The sequence below is a fragment of the Typopeltis vanoorti genome, chromosome 23, assembly GCF_054136105.1.
Source record: "Typopeltis vanoorti isolate ZY-2024b chromosome 23, IOZ_Tvanoo_1.0, whole genome shotgun sequence".
Taxonomy (NCBI): Eukaryota; Metazoa; Arthropoda; class Arachnida; order Uropygi; family Thelyphonidae; genus Typopeltis; species Typopeltis vanoorti.
In genome coordinates, this window is record NC_143571.1 from 64,677,771 (window position 1) to 64,693,978 (window position 16,208).

The 16,208-nt window shown below is 38.1% G+C and overlaps 1 protein-coding gene across 2 annotated transcripts in view; it reads left to right on the top strand.

The window, feature by feature from the left end:
• The window catches only part of LOC150093916 (PIH1 domain-containing protein 2-like), a 44,049-nt gene that overhangs the window by 17,510 nt on the left and 10,331 nt on the right, over positions 1 to 16,208 (top strand). For both annotated transcript variants that reach the window (XM_090412764.1, XM_090412765.1), the window contains exon 4: positions 12,789 to 13,312. In XM_090412764.1, coding sequence (XP_090268890.1) covers positions 12,789 to 13,312 — 524 coding nt within the window. The remainder of the gene's footprint in view (positions 1 to 12,788; positions 13,313 to 16,208) is intronic.

Consider the following 16,208-nt stretch of genomic DNA (forward strand, 5'->3'; position numbering starts at 1 on the left):
ACACCAACGCCATCTACTGCCGACCACCACTAGTATTTCCACAGACAATCACAAACATTTGTGCTCAGGGCGGGATTCGAACCTGCAGCCTTTTGGGTGAAAAACGGATACGCTAACCACTCTGCCAGCCAGGCCGACAGAGTGGTTAGCATATATGTATAGATAAATGTAGATATGTATGGAAGAGTGAAAAAGAAGATAAAAACAAATGATATAGGTATGAAAATGGTAATGAAAGACCCACGAGTGGTGTTGTATGGTGATTCAATCATTAGAGGTGTGGTAAACGAGAAGATGCACAAGGTTTGTTTTGTTTAGCTAGTTTTACACAATGTTTAGCTTTCTTGCATTTGTTTCTGTTTTCTCTAAGAGCACAAGCTGACTTATTTGCCAGGAACTTTTGATATGCTTTCTTCTTTTCCTTCACTGCCTCTTTAACATCCTGGTTCCACCATGGATTTCTATCCTTGCAGACAACCTCACCACATGCCTCTCTGGCTGAATCAATTAATGTTTTCTTCAGGGCTTGTCACCGAATCTCCAAGGTTTGGTTCCTGTTCACAAACTCTTTCAATTTTTCTTCAATAATGTTTGTGTATTTTAGTCTACAGTTCATATCTGAGAGCTGCTCAGCTTTTATTCACTTTAAAACTTCTTATATGTTTTTCTTTTCAATATTAAATTCAATTTTATCCTACACAAGACTAAATAGTGATCGCTTCCAATTTCAAATCCTCTGTACACTCTGGTGTCCTGCACCAAGGAGAAAACATCAGTATCAACAATAACATAGTCAATGAGACTTTTCTTATTCCTTGCCTCTTCTCTCCATGTGAATTTGTGCAATCTTTTATGTTGGAAGATTGTGTTAGTAATAACCAGTCCATGTTCTGAGCAGAAATCCAACAGGTATTTGCCATTATTATTAGCTTTGCTCTTTTCTCCAAATTTTCCCAAAACATTTTTGTATGTCTGACAATCATTTCCTACTCTGTTATTTAGATCCCCAACAAGGACCAACTTTTCATTTTTCATTGTGTCAGTTGTTTTCTATAAAGCCTTAAAAAATTTCTCCACTTCTACTACATTATAGACATATCTACACTAAATATTAGTGTAGATATGTCTATAATGTGTAGATATGTTTAATAATTTGCTTTCATGGCCAACAAAGCACTAATATTTCTCAACCATCTAAACTACAACATACAATCAATTAAAATAAAGAAACAAAAAAGTGCCATTCTTCACACAACACAATTAAATAAAAATAACAGCTCACAAAATAACACAATTTCTCTCTTTTTTGAGATTTTAAACATTTTATAGGTATTCTGTAAATTTAATATCAAAATTATTAAAAAGCTTTACCCCCCCCCCCACAAAATCATCTGTTAGGATTTCAAAGGAAAATTTATGGGCCTTCTTAATCCCTCCACTTTTTGAAGATTCAACTTCATAGACTAATAGTTAATTTTTTCAAAAATTACTGTTAAGTTTGATCCACCATGTCATGGTGGATCAAACGTAAGTAATTTTTGAATTCCCCCCCACCTCCCCTCTCACAAAATCGTCTGTTAGGATTTCAAAGGAAAATTTATGGGCCTTCTTTTCCCTCCAGTTTTTGAAGATTCAACTTCATAGACTAATAGCATGAATCAAACTTAATAGTAATTTTTGAACTTTTCCTGTCACAAATTTCATTCCATATTTTACAATCTTTCTCCACTTATTATTTACAGCTGAAATCATACTATTATTATTATTATTATTATTATTATTATTATTATTATTATTACGGGCAACTCCAGGGAGTCATTAGACTCATCGAGGGAGGCCCCAAATCATTTTCATCACAACTATTCGACATTCATACAGTATCTATCATACCTCGCCTTAAACTCATTCACTGTCACAGCATCCACCACAGACTCAGGGAGCGCATTCCACTCATTCACTACTCTAAAAGTAAAGAACCCAGCTCTAACACCTTTACTAACCACACTTTTGCCCAGTTTCCATGGATGTCCCCTAGTCCTCCCACAACCAGCCCTGTTCTCAAAAATATCTTCTGAATTAATTTTATAGAAACCCTTCAGTAATTTGAATGTCTCAATCATATCTCCCCTCCTCCGCCTATCAACCAATTTTTGCAACCCACAAATCCTCAACCTGTTCTCATACGGTTCATTCCACGGACCTGCTATCATCTTGGTCACTCGCCTCTGGATCCTCTCCACCTCCTCCCCATCAAGAAGAAACCTAGGTGACCAAATCTGAGCACAGTAGTCGAGATGAGGTCTTATCAAGGCTCGATACAGAGGAACAATAACCTGCTTGTCTCTGCTTGTCAACGTATTCTTCAGCAACCAAGTGATTTGATGAGCTGATTTGGCCACTTTTGCAATGTGTCCCCTAAATTTCAATTCCTTATCCACCAACACTCCTAAATCTCGTGCCTCATCAATTTCCTGGAGCACGGTTCCACCAATGCAGTAAACTGCCTCCCATCTTTTCACCCCAAAATGCATAACCTTACATTTTGCCACATTAAATTGACATCCATTCTCCCTAGCCCAGACCTCCAATCTATCCAAATCATCCTGCAAAATTTTGACGTCATCTGCATTCACTATTGCCCTACCCAACTTCGCATCATCCGCAAACAAATGAACTGTTCCTCCCAGATCCTTTCCTATATCATTTATGAACAAATTAAACAGCAGTGGTCCAAGAACAGATCCTTGTGGTACACCACTAGTCACAGGCCGTCTAGTGGACTCTACTCCTGAGTAAACCACTCTCTGATATCTCTCCGTCAACCACCCTCCTATCCATCTCACCAACCCTATGTCCATTCCCATATGCTGCAATTTACTGATTAGAATTCCATGTGGTATCCTGTCAAAGGCCTTAGCAAGGTCCAGCAGAATCACTGTAAACCCATTACCCTTATCCAGTTCAGCCGTCACTGTGTTATAATACGTGAGCAAGTTACTGAAGCATGACCTACCCTTCACAAAACCATGCTGTCCCCGATACAGTATCCCATTTTCTTCTATCCAATCTTGTATTTTCCTCTTGACTATTTTCTCTAAGACCTTGATAATGATTCCTGTTATGCTGATTGGCCGGTAATTTTCAACAGCAGCCTTGGAACCACCTTTGTGCAGTGGAACTATTTTCCCCTCTTTCCACCCCCTTGGGACTGACCCAGTCCTGAGGCTCAAATTAAACATAATGGTCAAGGGCACTGACAATTCTTTGGCCGCTTCACGTACGACACGAGCTGGTATACCATCCAATCCCACAGATGTATTGACATTGAGGTTCTGTAATAGACTAGTTACCTCTACCTCATTCATCACAATTCCAGTATAAGCTGTTGGTTCCTCCATTTCCGCAAAGCCACCACCTGGATGATATACTCTTGCAAAGTGCTCGCTCAGTAATTCCACAACATCGACTGATTCAGTTACCTCCCTACCCTCAGCATTTTTTAAGATCATTCTACCATGAGCATTTTTCCTTTTACTTGCAACATATTGAAAAAACTGTTTGGGATTCTCTTTAGCCTGCATGGCCAATTTCCTTTCGTAATCTGCTTTTGCTTTTCTTACCACCCTTGTTACCATCCTGGCCTGAGCTTTATACTGTTCATGCACCTGATGGTCACCCTTCTCCTTAAATTCCCTCCACAATTGTTTCTTTTTTTGCAGCTCAAGCTTAATAGTGTTATTCATCCATTTAACCCCTACCTGATTTATTATTCGGGCTCTTGGTATACAGTCAACCATTGCCTCCTGCAAACAGTTCTTAACCACCTCCCATGCACCATCAACATCCAGCCCTTGCAGTTTTACATGCCATGGCATTGAGCCAAGCACACACCTAAGCTTGTCATACTTACCAGCCCGGTAATTCCACATATACCCTGTCTTAATTGTAAATTCGACTCCTTTAGCCACCTCCCAAGTCATGACCTTATGGTCACTCTCACCAATTGGTGGCAACATGGTCATGTTCGTTACAGCTACATTCTCAGTTGCAATTACTAGGTCCAGCACTCTCTGCCCCCTGGTATTTTCCAATACATGTTGCCGTAGATAGTTGTCCCTTAATAACTGCATAAAATCCAATTCCTTCCTCCCATGTGCCCTCTCCTCTTTCCAGTCAATGTTACCATAATTGAAATCACCCATAATAATTACCCTCCTTCCATTCATTTCTTCTATTTGCTTATGCATACTATTCCCACCATCCACTCCATCACCCGGTCTATAGCAGCACCCAATTGTATATTTTGTTCTGCTAGATTGTATCTCACACCAAACAGCCTCAAATGTGCTTTTTTCCCCATCCTGCAGTTCAAATTCTATACTCCTTGGCTGAAGCTCATCAGCTATCATCAATAACACTCCTCCCCCCTTTTTATTCACCCTGTCACTCCTGAACACGCTATACCCATCGCATTCAATCCCACTAGCTTTATCATCCTCTGTCAGCCATGTTTCACTAATACCGACAACCTGTGGCCTGGAAGTGCCAACCATGGCCAAAAACTCTTCCTTCTTGTTCTAAATACTCCTGGCATTAGTGTACATGAATCGCAGAAGCCCATTTGTCCCATCCCTACTTTGATTCCTTATACTAATTATCCCATTCTGATTTGTTGTCCGTCGTACTCGCCCGGGCGTAATATACTCATTCATACACTTAACTGCCCCCCCCTAAAGTCTGCATATCTACTCCCCCCCCTCTTAATAAATCTAGTTTCCCTGAGTCTGTACATCCACTTCCACATCATTCATCAACACTCTTTCAAGTCTCCGTACACCAACTCCATTCAAATGTAACCCATCCATCTTATATAAGTCCTTTCGCCCATCGAACTCATTCCACACATCCACAAATTCCACACCACTCTCCATGCATAACCCACGCATACAGTCATTGGCAATTATGGCCCTCCTTCTAAACACTTCGCTGTCATACCGCGGTAAGATACTCACCATCCTAACTCTCTCACTCTTCTCTTTTGCTACCTCAAACAACTCCCTCACATCCTCTATCATTTCCATTTTGTCCTCTTTCAAATCATTCGTTCCTGCCACTATTATCATCTCTTTCACCCTCTGTTTTTGCAGTCGAATAGATTCGCTGACGTCCTTTATGTTCGCACCCGGCTGGTATGACTTCGTTAAACTCTCAATTATTACGCCTCTTAATAGCGAATCCCCATACAGCACTCGCTCCTTCATTTTATTGACGTTTACGTACATTCTATTTTTTGCCGTCACAGACTTCCGCCGGTTATTTGTCGGTACGTTCAACACACATTTTTGCATACGCTCCAGTTGTCGTTTGGCTCTGTGTATCGCGCCATGTAAACGGGCAATTTCGCTACTCGCATTTATCTCACCATTTTCATTATCGATCAAATCATCCATTCCTTCGGTGTTTCTACCTTCATTTACACTTTCAGCGACGCTCTCACACATATCTGGCACTACCACGCAATTCTCTAGTACACCGCCATTTTCTACATTCTGACTACCGTTAACGATATCAGTCTCGATACACGAAACACGCTTGAAGTCCTCATTCTCTTTACACTTTCTACACATATTAACTCCACTATCACTTTCTAACCAGACTCCTACCGCTCTTCGCAAGGCAATACTATACTATACTATTCACAAATGACATTCATCTCACTTTATATTCTTTCCATTTAAAGTGGTATTTTTACATAATTTGTTTTAACAACTTCTGTTAAAGAGACTTGAAAGTAACTGAATTTGAGAACATGGTAAACAGTCTGTTTATCATCATCATCAATTTCCTGATTACATACCCTCTTGGGGTGTACAGAATACTATGACAGTATGGCATGGTTAAGTTTATAGTATTACTAATTTCTACTAACAATTTTGACACGTGTGCCTTTGTATGTTGTGACATAGCATGCCAGAAAATGCCAAATTCAGAATGCCTTGCTTTTGAACTCCTCTAGCTGAAAGTTTCTTTGTCCCACTTAGTAGTAACATTCATCTCCTGAATTTACTGGTTTCCCAACTCTTAAACCTACAAAGACCTCTTCACTTTCCTCTCCATCAAACTCAACAATCTACAATCCAGACGAACAGTGAAGTCATTGTCCTAGATCAGTGCTTCCCAAACTTCTGGATGTCAGAGCTCCCTTTGCAAAAATTAAACTATTTCACGGCTCCGTCGAAAAAAAAATCGCAATAGAGAGATATATTATTATAATATTTATTGTATTTATATTCAATACAAAACATACACAGCGAATATTGCAAAAATCAAATGCATATATTACATTTTTTGCCTCTTACTGCTTGGTTCCGAAGATGATGCGGGCTGTTCTGATAAAATATGAAATACTGTCTTTTTTTTTTTTTTTATCAGCCACTTATCCATCTCAGGATTAAATTTTTTTAACGTAGAATAGATCAAATAATATCACCACTTACTGGCACACCACAGACTGATAACATGAAATTAGTGAATATTACCTGAATAAAGGGAATTCCCGGACTAGGAACATTTTTCTCTTTTGTGACTTTTAAGGTAATTAAGCCTAACGCGAAACAGACAGCAAAGGCAGGTTATTAAAACGTGGATATGATTGGTGCGGTATTAACAAAAGATCGCGCAACCGAGAGATAAAAGCATAGCTGACAATTGAGTTGAAATGCTAACTCTCTTCAACCGAATTCCATATGTGAAATTGCCATAACATTCATTATATATATATATATATATATATAAAATAAGTTTAATGACTATTACCGAGAGAAAAGATGGCAAGATATATTTAACAAGATACTACTAGTTTACTAGTTTCGTTACAAGAACATCATCAGGTATCATACTCAAAGAAGTATATAAAAAATTACAGACTTAAAAATTGTACTAACAGAACAAGTGAAAAACAGTAGCATGTTTGAAAAAATGCAAGTATGAGTTCCATACAAACGAATACTACGTGCTGTCGCGAGTGCGCCAGTACTGAACAGAAGCAAAGTGTGCGTCCGAGAGATTGTAACTCAGGCTGTTGTTGATATGAGAGGAATCTAGAGAAATTTCTCTTGATTCAACAATCTTTCTTTCGAGTTCATCATAGCACACATGGATATTAGCAGTTTGTGTCCAGTTTATAATGTGCTGGCGGCCTTCGTCTGAGTTAGCAGAAAAGAGAACATGGCTAGAGAGAGCGCTAGCTCTAGTCCTGTTATAGGAGATATCTCTACGGTGTTCATCCAAACGTAGAAGGATGGATTTAGCAGTCTGTCCATAATATGGCGTTCCGCAACACAAAAGATTGCGGAAATTACACGGTTTTACACGGTTACATGGTTTCTTATATGTACATATTCCCGTCCCGCTTCATGCCTCACCACTAGTTGTATCGTTCAGGCACTGATGTGTTTCGCGTGGTCTCCATTCATACACGATTTTTATAGTCTACAAACCTTGCGATTGTTTAATGTTATGTTCTTGATAAAAATTTTATCACATAAAAAATAATAATGTCATCCAAAAGAAACAAGTCCGATTCTTCTACAGATAGCAAGAAAAGAAAAACATTGACATTGGAAACAAAACTCAATATTATTAAGGATTTTGAAGGCGGAATGAAAATTTTTGAGCTAGCAAAGAAGTTCAATCTACAGGAATCAACAGTAAGAACAATTATAAAAGAAAGGTTTACAGATTTTGGAGGACATAGATTCTAACGAGGAACGAATTGTAGCCACAAGGCAAGGAATAAAAAAATCATTAGCTTGCTAGGAAAAAATTTTGGTTACAAGAAAAAGACATTATGCTGTCAGACTGGGAATAAATTGTCTGAGAATGTTGATAATTTCAACCACTGGAATGTGGGTAAACAGGGAAGTGACATCAAGGCTGGCAAGTATATCATTTTCAGAGATATGATGTTGCAATATATATGATGATGTTGCAAGAACAAGGAACCTTATAAATACAGCAGGGAGCACTGTATTTATAAGGTTCCTGCATAGGCACTGCGGAACTGCAGCACCCCAAATTTTTCTCGATACATAAATATATTTATTAATTACTAATTATATGAAGAGCCAAAGGCTTCAGTTCGGCGACATGAACTTATTTAAGTTAAGGGATATTGTATCCCATATTGTTTCTTAGCCGAATAGGAACTCAAAGAGTTTCATGCCGAATATAGAAACTATATAAAGTTCGGCAATTCCAAGCGTAAGCAAATACCTGGATAGCAGCACCTGACCCACTCACTGATGAAACCTGAATAAAGGTTGAAACCGGTCTGGGTAGTGACCTTCTCTCATAATGTAGAACAGTAATACAGCTCCTAGGAGATAAGTTCACATTATGGGTAAGTACCAAGAATAGTGATCTGAGCTTTCCCTGCCCTTTCTATGAGTTGCCTTAGTTTGCACTATCAAATGGGTCAGGTGCTGCTATCCAGGTATTTGCTTACGCTTGGAATCGCCAAACTTTATATAGTTTCTATATTCGACATGAAACTCTTTGAGTTTCTTATTCGGCTAAGAAACAATACAGGAACAATATCCCTTAACTTAAATATATTTATTAATTTATTTATATTTGCTTGTAATATTCAATTTTATCATCAACAATCCTACACAATTCTCTTATTTTATATAAAAAATAATAAAAATCCATCTTGTAGCACTTAGGAGAACGAGGGATGCTAGCAGCACTGTGTTTAACACAGTGTCATATTGCTGCGCATGCAAGCATATGCACGTCATAGTGAGATTCCCCCCCCCCCCCCACCCCCCCCCCCCCCCACCCCCCCCCCCCCCCACCCCCCCCCCCCCCCACCCCCCCCCCCCCCCACCCCCCCCCCCCCCCACCCCCCCCCCCCCCCACCCCCCCCCCCCCCCACCCCCCCCCCCCCCCACCCCCCCCCCCCCCCACCCCCCCCCCCCCCCACCCCCCCCCCCCCCCACCCCCCCCCCCCCCCACCCCCCCCCCCCCCCACCCCCCCCCCCCCCCACCCCCCCCCCCCCCCACCCCCCCCCCCCCCCACCCCCCCCCCCCCCCACCCCCCCCCCCCCCCACCCCCCCCCCCCCCCACCCCCCCCCCCCCCCACCCCCCCCCCCCCCCACCCCCCCCCCCCCCCACCCCCCCCCCCCCCCACCCCCCCCCCCCCCCACCCCCCCCCCCCCCCACCCCCCCCCCCCCCCACCCCCCCCCCCCCCCACCCCCCCCCCCCCCCACCCCCCCCCCCCCCCACCCCCCCCCCCCCCCACCCCATCACATTCAATTCCAGTGACCACATCTTCTGCTGACAGCCAAGTTTCACTAATGCCTACAACTTTTGGTGAGATTTCACTGACTAATGCCAAAAATTCTTCTCTCTTATTTCTAATGCTTCTAGCATTGGTATACAAAAATTGCAGATTCCCTCTAGATCTTGTACCGGCTTTAGAACTGATATATAAGTCACTAACTACCGTAGTCCTATGCCGATTTTTTTCCCCTCTCTTCTGCAATTTATTCTGCCTATAAGGATCAATAAATACACAATCAGTGCTAAAGTTTCTCTCTCTTACACTCAACCTTTTCAATATTAGTTTCCCTGCCCAATAACTTCAACCTGTTCAGAAAACAATAACTTCTTCAATCTCTTATGTCCTTCCATGTTAAGATGCAGTCCATCTCTAGCATACAACTGCCTTTTTCCTTCAAACACACTCCAAACATCAACAAACTCCAGACCTCTTTTTCTGCACATTCTTGCAATCATATCATTCATTATCATTGCTCATCTACTTAACTCGTAATTGTCAAAACGAGGCAGCACACACACTATTCTCCCATTGACACTTTTCCTCTTCACAATATCTAATAATGTTCTTAAATCTTTTCCTCTAGATCTTGTACCGGCTTTAGAACTGATATATAAGTCACTAACTACCGTAGTCCTATGCCGATTTTTTTCCCCTCTCTTCTGCAATTTATTCTGCCTATAAGGATCAATAAATACACAATCAGTGCTAAAGTTTCTCTCTCTTACACTCAACCTTTTCAATATTAGTTTCCCTGCCCAATAACTTCAACCTTCAATAACTTCTCAGGAGTAACCGAACAGCTCATAGCACCTGACTGGCAAATGTCCTCAAAGAAGAATCCAATGATAAAACTGTAAACCCATGTCAGACAGTATCTTTGGGTGTTTGAATGTTAAAGCGAATGTCAGTCAACTTTCAAAGTCCTGTGGGCGCTACTTCTGTGTCCAAGTTATCTTGAATGGGTAGAAATGCAGTATCTTACATAGAATTTTCAAGACAGTTATGTAAGATACATCCATATATCTTGATATAGCATGTGCACTGCAGGAATCAATGCTGTTATTCATGGCCTGCTCCACAACTGCAGTCGCAACTTCATTCACTTGTTTTGAACTGATTGGTTTGCGACTTCTGCCAGGTCTAACTCCCAACAATCCCATTTCTTCATAACAACTAATCTATCGTTCAGAGCACATGGAGATAGTGGACCTGATCAATATTTGTTCAGGTGATGAAATTCGCAGAGTGCAGTAACAGTACTGCAATTGTTTAGGTAGTATGGCTTCATGAGCAAAGCATGTTGGGGCAAGGTTAGTGCCAAACTGTGGATAATATTAATAACCACAATGAATGGAAAAATCCTGTGTCCATCTTTTTAAACCCTCCTGATACCTGCTGAGTTGTGATATGCAAATTCCATGCATTTACAATGCCCTTGGTGAATTTTGGAACTATACCCCCCCTCTCATATATCACTTCCACTTGATGCACAATTTATTTCTGCAAAGTTTCACTAATTCAGATCACTTGATGGTGCTCTACAAGGCCTTAAGGAATACTTCCATATATATACATGGTGCCTTGGTTAACAATGGCCTCAGATAATGACGTACTTGGTTAACGACTCGATTATGTGAACCTCTATCCAATCAAAAAATCTGAATTTTCCGATCGCACTCAGCCACGCATGGAACGGCATTGTCAAATAGAGAACAGCCATGCAGCATAGCTGTGAAGTTCAGATATGTTTGACCCATCATAGCCAGCTGTTTACGTTTTCCATTTATTGTTTCTTTTCTTGTAGTGTACTGTGATTTATTTTAAAATTTGTGGTTATAAATGCGTTTTATGATGATAATAAGTATTTAAGCATTTATTTTTTATGTGTTGGTTCATATAGACAATAAATCGGCGGGTACGTGTCGTTCGCCATCAAAAGGTAAAATCAAATCTCATCTGTATAATAATCGTTGTATCTATAAGCTGCTAATCAGTGTATGTTATGTTAAGTGCTGTATCTAATATTGTCACCTTACAAGTAAAATGCACCAAGTCAAAAATTGCAGGTTTTGAATTTAACTGTTAACTTTTATTTCAAAACGTTTTTTTTTTTTTTTTTGGACTTTTACTTTTATTTTCAGGTAACAATATGTTCTTTGTATCCCTTGTCTTAGTGTTGTACAATTTGTAATAATACCGTATTTTGTGTATCTTTTTTTTTATAGAGTGAATTTTTTTACCATGTGACAAAATGGGTCCCAAAAAGAAAGCTAGTGAGGGAAAAAAAACAGAAAAATTTTCTCTATTGAACAGAAGAAATAATAGCAAAACATCGTGAAGGTGTGAAAGTTATGCAGCTAGCTCGAATATATGAAACCAGTCATTCTACATTTTGGCTAAGAAAGAACTTATGGTAGCTAAGGGAACTTCAAGGTTGAATGTCAGAGGGCTTCTTTGTGAGCAAATGGAAAATCTATTACTAATTTGGATCAAAGAAAGAAAAATGGCAGGCAGTACTACATCTCAAAATACAATCTGTCAGAAAGCTAAACAGATTTGTCAAGATTTGATAAAGGAGACTTCAAGATCAAGAATAAATTACGACTGTTGAAATCAAAAGTGTTTTGGTGGGTGGAAGTTCAAAATGTTGCTATGAAATGGAATCCAAACAAATCTGAGGTTATCAGAACTGCAGATCTATTTAATGAAAAGTCCATGCAGTTTTTCAGAAACATTTTAAAAAAGAGGCATAAGCAAACAACCCTAGACATGTTTTTTACAGGTCCAATCCTTCTGGTGAAGATTGATAATTAAAAACTGTTTTCATGAACAATTCATTTTATTAATGTTAATTTTTTGTAGCAAATACATATACTGTATAATAAATAAATGATATTTACCATATTTTTATGACATTTTAAATGAGTTTTATCTGCATTTTAATATGTACTATGGTTGTGGGGAGGAGCCGGAACAAATTAATTGATTTTCAATTAAATCTTATGGGGGAATCGCGCCTTGGATAACAACGGTTTTGGTTAACGACAGTAATCCTGGAACAGATTACCATCGTTAACCAAGGCACCACTGTATATATATAAAGTTCTGTGAGGCATCACATTGTATACCTTTCCTCTCTTATCAAAAGATTAATGAAGCTATTTTGTTATATTGTGAAGCATTATTAATATTAAATAATGAAAAATAGCATACCAAGAATATCAAGTTGAGAATACTAGTTAAGTTTTGAATTAATTACAATGTCTGTTTAGTATTTTAATTATCCAATATAGTCCAGGAGGAAGGACATATACTCATATTCATTGTAAGAGAAGTCACTAATAATGTTATTATCCAATTTTGAAATTAGTACATGATTGAATGTGTACATTTGAAGTGATAAATTCATACTACATTACGATTTTTTTAATTACTTCTAGATAAGAAGAATGAAGATGCATATGTGGTAGCCATTGCCTTCAATCCTAAGTTTATAGCATCAGTTGAAAAAACAAAGTATATAAATGAAATCATCACAAACTTTATTCCCAGTTTCATTGAAGAAGAAAACAATATTAAAATTTCAAAAAATATCAAAAGGATAAAGAACTTTAAAGGAGATATAGAGCTTCAGAAATTAGCTCTGCTGAATCAGATGCTTCAGAAATCTAGTATGCTACCAACTGAAAAAGCACAAGTTACAAAAAGTATAGATTCAGTTTCTGATTTAATGCATAATTTAAATTGTTCAAAAGAAGCAGAAAATAGCAATGTAGTGGTACCATCAACAGCAACCACTAGCAAAAAAAAGTCATTTAACAGATCTATGATTCAGGAGATGTATGCAGAGCCAAAAGAACTAAGCTATGAAATTAAGCATTCAAAAAAACTAGGTTGTGCTTTTGTAAAAGTTACAATACCTCAATTCAAAGAACCTGAGCCATGCAGGTTATCAGTATCTCAGGTATGTATACTTAATGAATAAATTAATTTTAGTATAATGAAACTTCAATCTTTTGTTCACAAGCTTAGGTGTTGGATGTTGTTCATAACTTATTTTAAAGGTATTACAACACCAAACAAAACTAAATTATAAAAAAGGATGTTGATTAACAGACATATTTTGCTGGATTGCAAAACATCTTACAGTTTTCTCATGACAATGAGTAAGTGAAACAATTCAAATTGTAATAGATAGCAGATCTAAAGTCCTAATTTGACAGTCTCCAAATTTTGGGAGAGTAATGTTTCATAGCCTTTGCTAGCTAAAAATAATCTTTCTAATGATTTTTACATAGCACATTGGTTTTCTTCCATCTAATCCTATGTGAAGAGGAGTCCAAAAGCATGATCTGCCAGTCCTGACTTGTCATAATAATAGTAGCAAATGTATTTCTTATGTTCTTCAAGGCAGATGTTAACAGGTCGTCTGTCCATAGTAGACTAAGTCACAGAGAGCTTCATGGGAGGATGGAGTTTGTTCTTTGGAGAGCAGATCAAAGTTGCTAATCTGCCATGTGGTTTGAAGGTTATAATTTATTAGTATTTTGGCTATCTTTTCAGATGTACCTTGAATATATGGAAGAGTGGTGTTTTGTTTTTGTGTCTTTGAAGAGGAGGAAGTGTGTGTTGGGGGGGGCAAGTAGTATTTTATTTATTTTGTAAAAAAAAAAAGTGAGGTGAAGATAGTTGAATTCTATGGAAATGACTGCATCATTGGAACAAATATCTCTGGCCATGTGTAACGGTTTTCAGAATTCCATGCTGTTGAACTAGATGATGATTGTTCATGTAAATATCTTCCTGTGTATGTGTTGCTTTCTGTATAAATGGAAAAAGATAGTGAACCACCTGAAAGGCAAATGATTAATGTGTTAAGAAAAGACAGCAGTTATTTGATTCTTTTTCTAAATGTGAAGTGAATTTTGGAGTGTTGGCTGTTAAGGTAAGTTACAAAAGAATCCAAAGTTGCTTGCCTCTGAGGCCAAATGGCAAACACAAAGTATAACAATACTAAGGGTTTGAAATTAGGCATTGCAAGTACTTTGTTCTCAAAGTGTTCCATGTAAAAGTTAGCTTAGGAATAGGGGGGACCCATTGCATTAATCTGTAGATTTTTTTCTTGCCAAGTAAAGTAATCTACATATGTAGTAAATCTGAATAATTCAAAGATATCAGGGGAAGGGGAGAGGAGAAGTGACATCAAAACTAACCATTATGCCTGAATTTTTAAGGACGTGTTTTTTTTTTTTTTTTTTTAATAGTGATGTGATATGGAAAGAATCTATTATATAAAAGTAGAAGTGTTACCAATGGGCACTTGCCCATTCCTGCCCATTGGGTGGGAATTTTAAATTGGGCAGTGCCCATGTCTTTTAAGTAGTCCAAGCTAAGGCAACTCAGGGATGCTGAGGATTATATTCTTGTAAAATCTCAGGTCAACTTAGAAAACTTTCATAGTTTCTACATTCAGCTTTAAAATAATGTTGGATTTAAAATCCACTCTGGTATAACATGAACAGATTTTAATTTATTAATTTCTTTGGCTAAAAAGTAATTTTTTTAAAAAATAATTTATGAACTTTTTTCTTTTGATATGCAAGATATCTCCAATTTCAACATTTCTATTAGTATTCCATCATGTCCATTTTTTATTTCATCATCTTTGTATATTCATTGTCATTCATAATTGTATAAAAGCATATTTAGCAACTACATATGACATAATTCACAGCATGATCATTTTCATTATATGCAAAAAAGACATTAAATTATGTGAATTAAATCTGCCATTTGCAAACCATATTTGGTTAATGTGCTGAAGTGGAAAGTATCATCAGATGAACAGAACAAAATAAGAACAGGAAAATAAGCTTAGAAGATAATGTATGCAGTGGAAAACTTACAAATTGCTTAACAGGAACTGCCAAGCAGTTGGTGAGGTAGCACAAGAAGTGGTCATTAATGTCCAAAAACTGCATAAAATTCTATGCACAATCTGGGTGCAGTCAAGGTGTCACTACCAACTGAATCTCTTGCTGCTAGGATCAGAACAGTAGCAGTTAGACCAAGTGAAAACTTGTCCCAACCCCCTAATGCTGAAGTAGTATGGCAAACAGACAAAACATGGACACCCTACTTCACTCCAGAAGAAAACGAACAATCAACAGTAGTAGCAACCACAAGATGGATCCCTCCCTGACTACTGAACAGAGATCTTCAGGCAAAAATCTAGCTAAAAACAGTGTTAATAAAGGTCTCTGACCTTTGCTGCAGTAAGACAGTGCAAGACCTCAGATCTTGCTCCTAGTAATTTCAATCTACTCAGCAAATTGAAGAATCTGCTACGAGGAAGACATGTAGTCAGGCTATGTAGTTTAATACTTAATGTTCTAGAAAATACTGCCAACAAAAGAAGCAATATTATTTCCTATCTGCTAGTGCCAATAAAGCATTTCTTTCATGATATTCTTTATGGCATTGGGTATTTATTTATTTTTATTTTTTCAAATTCAACTAAACCCTGAATGACATAATTCACAGCATGATCATTTTCATTATATGCAAAAAAGACATTAAATTATGTGAATTAAATCTGCCATTTGCTGTAAACAAATACCCAATGTCATAAAGAATATCATGAAAGAAATGCTTTATTGGCACTGGCAAACAGGAAATAATATTGATTGTTGTGAAGTTAATATTTATGAGAATCCAGTGCCATCTACATCTGGTTTAAATAATATTTTTGAAAATTCTACATGATCAAGTGTGAATAATTCAACTGTTGAAATTATTAATACTGAGCAATTCATTTCTGCTAATAAGATACAAAATCAGGAATGGTCAGTAGAGTTTAT